This window comes from Lepisma saccharinum, chromosome 2 (assembly GCF_977018435.1).
Source record: "Lepisma saccharinum chromosome 2, izLepSacc3.1, whole genome shotgun sequence".
Lineage (NCBI taxonomy): Eukaryota > Metazoa > Arthropoda > Insecta > Zygentoma > Lepismatidae > Lepisma > Lepisma saccharinum.
Window position 1 is genome coordinate 157563022 of NC_139230.1, and position 14067 is coordinate 157577088.

The 14067-nt window shown below is 37.7% G+C and overlaps 1 protein-coding gene across 1 annotated transcript in view; it reads left to right on the plus strand.

Annotated features, from left to right (window-relative positions):
- LOC145983721 (histone-lysine N-methyltransferase NSD2-like) overlaps positions 1-14067 on the plus strand; it is an 82614-nt gene that overhangs the window by 54753 nt on the left and 13794 nt on the right. The window contains exon 10 of the mRNA XM_083116773.1: positions 730-881. Coding sequence (XP_082972899.1) covers positions 730-881 — 152 coding nt within the window. The remainder of the gene's footprint in view (positions 1-729; positions 882-14067) is intronic.

Consider the following 14067-nt stretch of genomic DNA (forward strand, 5'->3'; position numbering starts at 1 on the left):
CAACCTCTGTAAAATGTGTTTTACAGATGTTCATGAGCAATTCACCCAATTGTTACACCCTCCATACTACAAACACCAGCAATATATTTGTATAACACATGTTTTTCACCATGTTCATGCTTTTGAACATTGTGTTTTACCGTCAAAAACAGTGGGTTAATTTCAGGCACTTACAGTACCTGTCTGACACTTGGCTTTAGTGTGCTTTGTTTTTTACACTAAGGACATCAATATCATTATCAGCTCGGCTTTAATTTAGTATAATAATTTGATACTCCGATAATAAAATTTGGTCCAATACTTATATCAGGTTTCGATCAGTCCTACTTTCATTAAACTCCTTTCTCGTGTTCAAACAATGTAGAATGTTGAAGGTCCTGAGCTTGAGTTTCATATATTTCATTATTTTTTTCCAAGATGTTGCCCAGATGTTGTTCTTAGAAACCAATACAGAATAAATGTAAAATAAGTAAAATATATTTCACTAATTTATTTTTTGTTTACATAATCTGCAATGTTCATGTCAAACCAGATAAATAGATAAATGTGTGCAAATCAAGTAATATCCAAGATATTTTTTGCATGAAAATCCAATTTTGATTTCAAAATATACACAATCAGTGAAAATGTTTTTTTCCACAAACTGTTTGATTTAATTGCTTTATCACATAGGATCAGAAGAGCTTTTTATTGCTGCCTAAGCATTGTAACATTTTTTTTTATTGGCAGAAATTTGTTGATTGAGTGCCATTCATCTATTTGTGAAGCCAAACAGAAGTGTTGCAATCAACGTTTTCAGAAACGTGAATATGCTACTCTTGAACCTTACAGAACGGAAGGAAGAGGTTGGGGTCTCAGGACTCGGACAGATGTTAAGCAAGGTATGTGTGTGTGTGTGTGCGTGTGCATGCATGTATTTAAACTTGTATTTTTTACTGGAACTACAAACTATTGCAGTCAAAATGCAGTGAGCATGAAACTTGGTTTTTTAAAGGGCAGATAACTAAATTATATTAATTACATTGCAAATATATCAGTTTTCGTATCGTATAAGTATGAAAATTCCAGATATATGGTTAATGGTCTGTTTCTTTTTTTAAATTTTAACTACAACTTTGTTACTGGCTATACAAGAAATAGACTGAAATTTCATTGTTTGCACAGAATAGGTTCATATTGGTGCACCATCATAATCGCCAGCTTCCGTGGTGGAGTGATTAGCACATTCTACGATGCTAGGGGTGTCGGGTTCAAATCCTGGCATGGGCGTGGAATGTGTGTGTGTCCATTGATCAATTTCATCATGTTATTACTCATCTCCATCTTTGCAAATTAGCCAAAAGTGGCATAAAAACCGAAGTAAAATAAAGCAAATAAAAAAAATCAAACCATCATAATCATTATTTTTGTTGTTTTTTCATTATAGTATTTACACAAGTTTCAGGCAATGAAAATAACACTAGTAAATTATACTGGAATCATCATCATCCTTCGCAGTTTCCTGCCATCTGGCTGGGTCAGCATAGAAGTCAAACCTCTCCATTTTTTCCTGGTTTTCCACCACTCCTCTCTTTCCAATCTTGTCCTCTTCTCCTAACACTCTCCTGTATCTGCTCTTTCCACCGACATCTTGGTCTCCCCCTTGACCTTATTCCCACTCCTTGTGCATGGTAAGCTCTTACTGGTAGTCTTTCTGCATCCATCCTCTTCATGTGTCCGAACCATCTCATCTGTGGCTGATCTATCCTGCCCTGAAGCTTCACCACCCCCACTGTCTGTTGGATCTCCTCATTCCTTATTCTATCTCTTCTAGTCTTCCCCAATATACTCCTTAAAAGTATCATCTCCACTCCCTGCATCTTTCTTTTGTTTCTCTCTGTCACTGTCCAAGTCTCTGCTCCATACGTAATTATTGGCACATAGTATGTGTTGTACATTACCTTCTTGGATTTCATAGGTACATCCCTGTTCGATATTAATCTTCGAATGCTTTGATATAGTCCACCACACATTTTTCCTCTTCTGTTTACCTTCTCATCTATTCTTCCACTAATCTCAATTATGCTTCCTAGATATTTGAAGCTATCCACTACCCTCAACTCTTCTGAGTCAAACTTTATTCTTGGTTAATTTCTGGCTCTGTTTGTTGTTGTTATTAGTACCTCGCTCTTTTCTGCACTGAATTTCATTCCTGCTCTTCTGATTTCCTCATTCCAACTATCAAGCTGTCTCTGTACTTCTTCTTACCTGTTTCCCCATACTCAGTCATCAGCGAACAACAGGGCCTTCATTTCTTCCTCCCCTATCTTCTTCCCCACGTCTTCGTTAATTGCATCCATTGTAATTATGAAGAGCAGTTGGGAAAGAGCACTTCCCTGTTTTAGTCCATTACTTATACTGAACCACTCCTTTCTTCCCACTGGTGTCTTCACACAGCTGTGGTCGGCCTTGTATGTGCTCTGCACTCTTCCTCGACTCCTTTCTCTCTTAGAGCCTTCCAAATCTTTCTGTCCATGATATTGTATGCCTTTTCTATATCTAGGAATGCCATAATACTGGGATCAAGCATTTGAATTTTTTTTATCAATGGTTACCACTTTTCACATGGTTTTCAAACAACACATAACAAATTTGAGTGCTCTAAAATATATTTTTTACTGGGATGCATTAGCCCCCAAAGTTTGAAGAAAGTGATATCTTCACTTCTTTACTATTTCTTGCAGCCCTAGCTAAAACAGGATTTTGTTTCAAATTTTTAATATTTAAACTTCCATAGTGGCTCATGAGAAATACTTGATAACTAGGCCTCAGATTTTTGTTTTTTTTCCTTTGCAGGTAAATACAAAATAAGTTATGTCAGCATTTTATTAAAAAAGGCAACAACTTGTGACATTTTATAGTGCCTAAAATAACATATTTTGCTTGGTACAACCTATTTTACATTTGAGAGCCTAAAACAAACCTTTTTTTAGGTCTTTATATATTTTTCAAGGTTTTTCAGGATTTTTACCTCACACAGAGGTATTTATTTACTCAGTTTGGTACCGAACAAATTCAATGATTAACGTGTTTGAAACATACATTCTGTGGATTTTCCTGCCTTTAATGTCCATGATGTTTTCTTCAAAGCTCTAAACAAAGCAAAATGTCTGGTGCCACTTTTACCTGTATGATCTAAAGTGTAAACTTCTGATCTGCGTGGTTTTGCTCACTTTTGTGTTACTTTGGTGCTTTGTGGCATTTACATCTTGGAAACTAACATTTCAGTATTCAAGTTTACACCACTGACTATGTTTTTGTTGAATGATCATTTTGAGCATATAAGATGATCCTCACAGACCAGAGGCAGAGTTTGACTTTGGATAATATGAAAAAGATTGTTATGTATTCATGGTGACCACTGTGGGCTATGATAAAATTCAAATATAATTTCCAGTTTTCAAGGGTAATTAAGAATTAATAAAACTTTTCACATCTACGGAGAAAAATTCGTGCAGAATTCCTGGAGCCAATTAATTAGTCATGCAGAATTCCCAGAATTCAAGAAATACCCGATGAGTAGCCACCCTGGTATTGTGCAGCTCTTCACATCAACAAGTAACTTTTGCTAACAGCACAAGTATAGTATTACAATAATTTGTGGATAGTTTTGAAAATTTGGTTAGAAAATTAATATTTGATTTGTTGTACATATCTATTAAAATTTCTTACCGTTTTTAAAACGATTGTACCTGATCAGTATTTTTCAGGAATTTTGAACCATTTTAAGTTTTCTGGAACGTAAATCAGGATTTTTCAAGCCTAATTTAAGATTTTTAGAACCTATTTTATGATTTTTAGAGACTATTTTAGGAACCTAAAGGCATACTTTTTAGAACCTAAAAATCCGAGGTCTATTAATAACCCACAATAGTATGAAACTGAGAAAAATGCAGGTGAAAGTTCATCCATTACATTGTGGCATATGGGTTACCCAGACAGTGGCATAGCAACATATCGTGAGGCCCTGGTCAAGAATATAATGTGATACCCCCATCCTATCTTTAAATTTGATATCTCAATGTGATCGATACAAAATTCTCATGGATATGTCAACAATTTGTCATATTTAAATAATAATAATAATTAATTACTGACAAGAATGATATTTAATAATTTCACTCACCCTAAAAATGCCTTTGTCGGTTTTCCGGGAGCTGAAGTCTGAAACTGTAGGACAGACCTGTACCCAGGGAAGAGGCCATGGTGGCCATGAAATATTATAATGTGAAGATATTAAAACCTATGAAAACAACATTGACTATATTTTCACATTGTGCATGAATTTATATTTCGTCCTTTCATATATGAATGGGTTATTTGGGAAGAGAGGCAAGCTCCAGAAGTCTGCAATGTGCAACATTGAGTAATTTTTGTTTCATTACCATTCATGCAAGTCTACAAGACATCCCAATTTAGTTGGGACAGTACATTCTTTTTAATCCCTGTCCTTGACTTTACTTTTTTCAAACTGCAGTTGTGTTGTGAAAATGTTTCATTATTTTGGTTAACTCAAATTTACACATGTTCTTCATTTTAATAATCATTGCTAATATGTATAATTTAATTTACAAATATATTATTTTCTAACTTTCTTGAACATTTTTACTCATTTAATATTTTCTTAAATAAAAAGCCCTTGGACTTGAATGTTATTCTATTTATTGACCTTGCACTCTCGATTTTAATAAGTTAACAATAAAGCACCTCCAACTACCACGAAGCAAGTGTAAGGCATTTAGATGCTGGCACAAGAAAACTTTTAAGAAATGAAAACAATGTTTGTTTGCAAGAGACAGTACAATTCGAATACTTTGAGAATGAATGTAAACAGTAAGCACAGCTGATTGTCAGATCTGGTGGGGTTCCATTGGCGAGTTCATTTTTTCCGTTACTTTGGACCATAACATTGCAACTCTACCATTGTACAGCCCATAGCAAAGATAATGGTAGGCAAATTGTTCATCACTATTTTCATTATGTGTTTTTACTGTACATCTTGTGTTGTTCTGTTGATGCAAAGCTGAAGTTGACATCTGCTTAGTGGCCTTTTTATTTCAGCCCATTATCATCACACTGAATGAAAATAGTAATGGACACGTTAATTTTTCCATTGGGTTTACACGTAGCACTAGCTGCAATACTACCATAACATTGGTGGTCACATCTAATACTCCAACAGCATTTTGCCAACCATGATGGAGTGGTTATCACAGTGCACTATGACACCATGGGTCCCAGGTTTGAATCCCAGGCTGCGCATGGGGTATTCTTTGTGAGTGTTCCTTTATCCTTCAACACAAGCATCTAAATGCCTCAAATTTGCTTCATGGTAGTTGGAGGTGCTTTATTGTTAACTTATTAAAATTGAGAGTGCAAGATCAATAAATAGAATAACATTCAAGTCCAAGGGCTTTTTATTTAAGAAAATATTAAATGGGTAAAAATGTTCAAGAAAGTTATCATGAATTTTTGCATAAATGTTTCACATGAGAAATATGACAATAATTTGTACTTTTTTTGGGCCCCCTTAGGCTTAGGGCCTTCCTGCCTGTATATTATGCCCCTGATTTGATATATTCATTCAAATTATAATGCTTAGCTACAATTTAAAACCAGATAAGAACAGAATGTTTTAATTTTATTGCCAACAAAAAATAGCCTGTTCCATATTTTTTTCTCATGTCCATTTTTTCCATTTTTCTTATCAATCCCATGAGACGCGAGACCCAAGGTGATCATCCACTTCACCCACCCCTTGCTATGCTACTATACCCAGATGTTCCCATGTGTTCCTAACCATCACGGCTACACATGCATTAACTATTGTACAGCAACTAGAGACTGTGCAGCAACTCAATCCAATGTTAACTCAATTTTGAACAGTGTGGGTAATAAAGTTTGAGCCGCTCACATAATGTGAATGAAATCTGTTGTCATGGGAAATGAGCTGGGTGAGATGGAAGTCAATAGCAGCCACATCACCAGGGTGAGCTTTGGGTGTAGTATAGCCAAGAAATGTACACACTTCATACTCTCCTAAGCTATTTTTCATCATATTTACATTAGGTGCAAACTTGTATCCTATTTTGTCACAATCACACATTCCATCAAGTTATGCACTCCATATCAGTGGATTATTTGGGTAAAATTGATTAAAACTAACAAATATTCAGAGTTGATATGCATTTGATAAAATTAATTTTAAGAAAATTGTACTCTCCTTTTTTTGGACCTGTAAGTTTTCTTCTGAATTTCACAAAAGAAAAAGAGTTTTTACACACACCTCATAAAGGTGTGTGTAAAATTTTAGAACACGTCAACATTCATCAACACACTTTGGCTATAAATTATTTTAAGTCAGAAATATTTTATAGAGGACTGTTACAGGATCACACAATGCAACTTTAGCCCTATATGACTTTTTTTATTTTGAAAGAAGGGGGAAACTCCCATTTTTTACTCACCCTAGTCTTTTGCAAAATTAGCAAATCTTTGCAGTAAAATTTACATAATAGAACAAACCAAAAAGGCAAGGTTGGTAAATCCCAAAGAATACATAAGAGGATGTAAGGTGGGATTCACCCCAGCTACTCCTAAAAGAGAAAAACATGATATATAGGCATGCCTCATAAAGCTATAAGGAAGCATGTAAACTTAACAACATGTTCTCTGTTTCCTTATCTATACATGCCATTATATGAAACTTGTACATGAGATGTAATACATACCCTCTGCATAAACAATTTGAACATGTATACATGTAATTAACTCATGCAACTTTGGAAAGTTGTGATAATTTAATGCATTTCAGATGTGCAACAGGCATTGCTTACCCATTCATATTGTGAATGAATAATGGGCTATATTCTGTCTAATGACCAAATATTTGGTGATCGAAGATAGGCTATGACAGCCTTTGGCCTCACGAATGTTGTAAGAGAAAGGGTGTAGCTCTGAAGAGCAACGTTGACACTCAAACTGCAAGGGGACTAGCCCCGTGAAATAAGAACACACGGACATATATTTAAAAACACTATCTTTGACTGAACAGGCAGGGTGAGGAAAGACATGTTTGTTTACCTGAAGTTCTGCGGTGATCTCTTCTCTGCTGGTCCTCGTTGCGATGTGGCCCTACTCTGTAAGAAGACGGACAAGGGAGCAACTCCAGGCTCCAAACTCTGTACTTTCGTAGACTGATATTCTAGACGATAACTTTAACTTCCCAATTGTTCGTTTGCTCCTTTTTCTAAACTTATGATGCCTGTGAAGCTCTCTCGCAATAACCGGATTCAACGTAAACTGAAAACAACTAGAAACTGAGTTCTTTTGTAACGACTTCATCTGACAGAAAATGGAAGACAACTAAGAAAGATAGGAATTGCAGCTTTCCTGGCGACGTGATTCAAATAAGTGTTCTTGGGTTACCAGCCAGGTTAAATTGTAGTTGGCTTCCAACGTTTCGAGGGCATACATTGCTCTCATCTTCAGGGAATGTAGAAATGGAGACCAGTGTGAGTTAATATACATGACTATAATGTGGCCAAGTTTGGATTCTGTCTTCCTATTGGCTCTCTCTGGATCCTGGTGTTCTCATTGGCTGGTGTCTTATTTTTATGGAGGAGTGGGTTCCAGGCGTAACTGAGCTGGAGTCCCACGTCCCTGAGATTGGTATTTTCCCGTGATATGGCTATGGTTTCCTTTACCCGTCGGTCCCAGTAACCGACACATTTGGCTATGATTTTCGTGTCTGAAAATAAAATTATGTGTCCCTCGCTGATGCTATGTTCCACAAGTCCTGACTTTTCCGGGTGGAATAATCGAATATTACGTTGATGTTCATTCCACCGCTGCTCAATGGTGTGTCCTATTTGGCCTATGTATGGTGTCCCACACTCGCAGGGTATTCAGTATACTCCTGGATATTTGAATGCCAGTTCACCATGGAGATAGAAGAAGATGGCTGCCTCCCATTCCTGGACATCCTAATCCACCGCAAACCAGATGGCACCCTCGGACATAGTGTGTACAGGAAACCCACCCACACTGACCTGTACCTAAATGCCAATAGCTTCCATCACAAAGCACAATGCTTCACCATTCTGAACACACTAGCCCACAGGGCAGTAACCGTTTCTGACCAGGAGAATCTACAATCAGAATTCACTCACCTCAGAACCAGTTTACAGCAAAATGGATACCACATCAGAGATATCAAGAGGGCAATCAACAAGGCAGTTTCATTCCAGCAGAGACCAAGCATGGACAACAGTGTGGCCCTTAGAAGGGCCGATTCTTCACAGCCAAGAGAAGCCGAACATGAGGACGAGGCCCTTACAACGACCGATACTGCACCTCCCAGCCCCTCTACCAGTAGCAACACAGGACAGAAATGCCCTACTGTAAGAGTTTTACCATTCATAAGACACACCTCCGGAAAGTTAAGCAGAAATCTAGCCAGGCACAGGGTGAAAACCATTCACAGGCAGCCACTGAAAACCAAGGCCCTGCTCCGTTCAGTCAAAGATGACCTGGAACTCCATATTCCACTAGTATACCGAATACCCTGCGAGTGTGGGACACCATACATAGACCAAACAGGATGCACCATTGAGCAGCGGTGGAATGAACATCAACGTAATATCCGATTATTCCGCCCTGAAAAATTAGGACTTGCGGAACATAGCATCACCGAGGGACACAGAATTTTATTATCCGACACCAAAATCATAGCCAAATGTGTCGGTTACTGGGACCGACGGGTAAAGGAAGCCATAGGCATATCACAGGAAAAGACCAATCTCAACAGGGACGTGGGACTCCAGCTCAGTCACACCTGGAACCCACTCCTCCATAAAAACAAGACACCAGCCAATGAGAACACCAGGATTCAGAGGAAGCCAATAGGAAGACAGAATCCAAACTCGACCACATTATAGTCATGTATATTAACCCACACTGGTCTCCATTTCTACATTCCTTGAAGATGAGAGCAATGTATGCCCTCAAAACGCTGGAAGCCAATTCCATTTTAACCTGGCTGGTAACCCGAGAACACTTGTTCGAAACTAAGAAAGGTATTTTCTCACGCGACCTATTTAAATGAAATTTGAACTATTGGCTGTTACGATGGTTGCCTCGATCGCGTCTTTTGGCAATGCGAATTCTGAGCGAAAACGCTGATTCCTGATTTCATTTTCTAATGCAATGTCAGCGGAGTTTTTCCAACTTCGCTGAAGGTCACTGTCGTAATGAGCTTTTAAGAAGCTCTTTTTCAATGCTTCAGCGGGACCCTTTTTATAACATGATTAGCTTATTTATTTATGATGCCCGGGTCCTAGGTTTGACTCATGCCTGTGGCATGATATGGCACACTGGTCTGTGGCAAAAAATTAGATTCATGGAGGGAAGTTAATTTTTTTGTAAACCTGCTGCCTTAAAATTATTGTCATCCTTGCCCATACTGGAGGGAAGTTTTTTTGTAAACCTGCTGCCTAAAAATTGTCATGGTTACCAATCCTATGGGGAAGTTAATTTTTTGTAAACCTGCTGCCTAAAAAATGTTGTGGTTACCCATTCTGTCCAGTCAAGGATAGAAGAAAGTATATTTGAACAAAACCCAGAGAACAAACAAAAAGGCAATAATAGGTATACAACCAAAAATAAAACAAAATCATGGAGAGCCTAAATGTAAACCTGCTTGGTTACAGACAACCGATTTTCAGTTCGCGATACTGATGGCATGTGTCTAACAAATCTCCGGTGACGCTGACAGAGCAATCTCTCGTGTCAGCGCTGATGACGAACTTATTTATCACATGTCACTCGGCACGCAGAGCACACGAAAGGACTGTAACACTGAAGATAGAAGGTATCCTCGCTTCCTGGACAAGGGTGGTTCCATTGTGCATCGTTCGGAAAATACGGAGATTGTTTATACACCTTTAAAGGGGAGTGATGTCTATATCACATAAAAAAAACTTGGTATCAAGACCCAAGGAAAAATCATGCAATAATTCAAAAGTAGAGACCTGAAGGGTTCACAAGCAATGAAATCTTTAAATATCCTACACAAAGAAAGTAAACTTGAAATATTTAATATATGTACATGGGGTGATTTGCTCCCCAAAAAACCATTGTCTTTTGATTTGATACACATAATTTGAAATAAAAAAATAAAAAATAACAACATGTGGCAGAAATTGAGAGCGAAAATCAATCATTTAAGTCTTTCTGCCAGTCTGAAAGAAACTGCACTGCTATGCCTGTCGTAAATTATTCTTGGAACACTTGCTAGAACTCTTGAGTCTCGAAGCTTGAAATCCAGAACATTGTCCTTCCAGGGTGCTGGATTCCTCGGTTGAGGTTCGGGAAGAAATGCTGGCCTCCGGTGGTTCCAGGATGACACAAACATAGGTTAGGGTTTATGAGAGAGAGAAGTTAGTAGTAGTAGTAAAAAAAAGTGAAACCCATCCAGTCATTGGGGGGGGGGGGGGCGGGGTCTATAAACTTTAGAAATATAAAAGGTTGTTTTATCGGATAAGGAAAACAATTAGTCGACGGGAGGAGGGAGAGAAAAACAATTGAGCATTCTGATGAAGGGAGGCAAAAACGTATACATGAGGCCCCAACGGGCAGTCATATTAATAAGGATGGCATATAACGTTTTGTGAAAATACTCAACAGAGACATGCGGGAGGGGGTTTCAAACCAGAATTTGGAAGCAAATGTCAAAATATTTATCGTGACCCGCACGTCGACGGTTACTACGGAATTTAATCTGATGAGGATGGTTGGTTCCGGGTTCTATAAGTGATACAGGAAATATCCTGTAAGCACTGCATTCCAAAAAATTAGGATGAAAATAGTTACCGGGAGTTTGGTCACTAACACGTCATGGAGTGGAATGTCACGGAGAAGTGAATTGTTCAATTACTGTAGCGCCAACGTCAAGTCCGTCCAGTCTGGAAATACTAGACCCATAAAGTTAACAGACCCGTCCGTAAACATTTTAACCACTCGGGGTTTGATCTATGCGTCGACCATAGGTCGAGTGTGCATTATTTCATCGTCAAAAATAAGTTGGTCAAATTGACTGTAATTCAAGAAAACAGTGTGACCAAGAAGTACGTCAATAGTGCGACATGTATGGATTTTACCATTAAGGAGCTGAGATGAAATGAATTTACCAACACCTTATATAAGTATGCCGTGGCTTGACCTAGTTTTACGGAGCTCGGGTGCAGAGTGGAACTTTATTTCCATGGAACATCCTTTGGTGGAATTGTTATCTACTAAATTTTGTAAACACGTGACGTGGGGATGTATCGACAGCTCCGTATGGTGACACACGTACAGGTAGTTAGTAAATTTACAAGCACTGGCGATAATTTCCACAAAACGGGGGGCGGCATTTTGCATAACCCGGTATGTCAATTTTGGAATTCGAATACGGGACCAGTGACCCTGCTGATAGGAACCCAAATTGATTGCGCGGTACACGGTAGAAATCGCGTCCAAAGGGAGCAAGAGAGTCTCCAGCAGAAGATGAAATGAATTTGAATCTACATCATAGGTGATCAAGAAGACATTGGTCAGCATGTAAAACAAACCAACATCAATGGTGTACAGTGTGTTTTTAAATAGGCGGTGCACTTGAATAAAAATACGAAGCGAAGTCGGTGTAAGAATATGGTAGGATAATTTATTTAAGAACAGTTCCATAATTAAGAAGTCTAGTCATTCGAACAGGTGGGATGCCTGAAGCATAGCTAAAATGTGCCTTTCTTCAGTATAAATATCACAGAATTGATTGATAAGTTCGTCTTTTAGTTCCATAACGGAACATTTCAAAATTAGCAAAATGTCATGTACTTTACTAAAGGCTTTGACTTCAACGTGTTTCATAAACTTTATTTCCTCAGCAATCGCGTATTGATTGTCTGCCAGAGTCTGGACGGAAGCTTGCAGATGGTGGATTGAGAATGCATTAGAAACACTCAAAGTGGTGCTAAAATGGTTTAAAAGGTTAAAAATAATTTAATGCTTTCCCCTGGACTGGACCGATGAGTTCGACGAGGGCATGCCGCAGTTCAGCTTGTAATCTCAGACGGTGAATCTACATGGAAAATACTGAGAGATGTCATGCAGGTATGCCTCAATCTTCTCCCGCGAGTTGTTTTGAATCTGAGGCCAGCGAGAACAATTCTGAAGGTTTTGAGTTTGGATATTTATATTGATGTGTACATTGACTATCGTGTACACGTTTTCATACACGTGGATCATTAATGCCTGTTTTTCGTAATAAAGACAGAGTGATTCGAAGAAGAGGTCACTGTCACCTGTTTTCAGTAGAGGGGAAATAAATGTACTCAAAATAAATGTTAATACGGATAAGAAAAAGAGGGAGGAACTAAAGGATTAATAATATAAAAAACACAAGGGGAATAAATGAACTAATAAAAAAAAACTGGGGGCGTAAATACGAATGAACAAAAAAGAAAGGAGGATGAATGTAAAAATTAATCAAGAATACAAGAGCAAGAAGGGAATATATGATGTTCCCTCACAACTGCATAAACGCTATGAGGAGTAAGATTCGTTGCCATTAGGCAAAGGTCTCGGTTCAAGTGACTATTTATGGCGAGAATAAGTACATTCCAAGAACATTGTCCCAACACGCGAGACTTTATCGTGGCTGACTTAAAAACATAAGTTAAATATTTAATTTACAGGTATTAACTTTAATTTGCTAAGAATCAAAATAGTTAAATATAAGTGCCTGCTTTTCATGGGAGAAGCAGATAATCTACTTATATAAAAAAAAATGAACCAAAGAATCGAAAAATTCTGGCAATAAATTGCCAATAAATTACCCACTGTGCAAAAAGTGCTATTTGTGCATCAGACTTAAGTTATATGCTTTCCTATAATAAACTGGGAAGATTTAAATTAGGATCTCTGATACTCGCCGCACATTTGAAAACCACATTCAGAGATGGCGTAAAAATTAAACATATTTTAGTGGGGAAATAGGAAAACAGTGAAAAACATCCATTTTATTTCATTCTAATTGCATTGAAAAAGGAGAACAACAATTTACGATGAAGATAGTGAAGCGTATAATGACGTATTTAAAATTAAACTAGTAAGAATCACTCGTGGGTTTCGTAAATGCATTACTTCTACTGCTTTGCATTAGATAAAGATAGGTCTTGTAAAATGTCCTTATTATTAACATATGTCGCAGTTAACTGAAGGGGTACCATTTCAAGCGACAGTTTTCCATTAAGTTCATAAGGGACGTCCCTTTAAAAAACTATGAGGGAATATTTTGTTTTAACGTTGTTTTAAAAAGCAAGAATTTATTATGGCTGACTTGAAAGGATAAGTTGAATGTATAAATTACAGGTATTAAATTTAATGTGCCAAGAATTAAAATAAGTAAAATAATTGGCTGCCAGCCACGAGAAGGTAGGGTGGAAGTTATAAATGACTGAAGCATAATTTAAACGGTACCGCCGAAAGGTGGGTATTTTCGTTGTGGTTAGCCAAGGTAACCATTTTCTGACTGCCGCTGAAAAGATTATCCCAAATGCAAATTCCCTTGGGATTACGTAATAAAATTTTGGATGGAAAATGGCTGAGCACTGTAGGGCCCAGTCCGTTTATAGTAATAACCCTTTAAAAAAAAGGACCCTTATCAAGTGAATAAAACTGCTTTCAAATGTCAAGGGGTAGCATCCATAGGTGGCCGGAAGCAATACATTTGGATACCCGAAGTACAGTATCATCCACGAGACGAAATTTAAAAAGAAACCCCAAAATGGAATATCCGCTTCCATGAATTTTTATTTAAGTTAAAAAGAAAAATCTGTGCAAAGAAAGTGAACGGACAGAAAATTGTGCCCTTGTTTGTGGCCATCAATTATTACGAACCTGGCCTAGGAGGGTATGGAATACAGGCTGTCAAGCAGAATACTTGGTTCTGTCGATCGTAATATGAGTCCGGAATTCCTGAAGACCCCA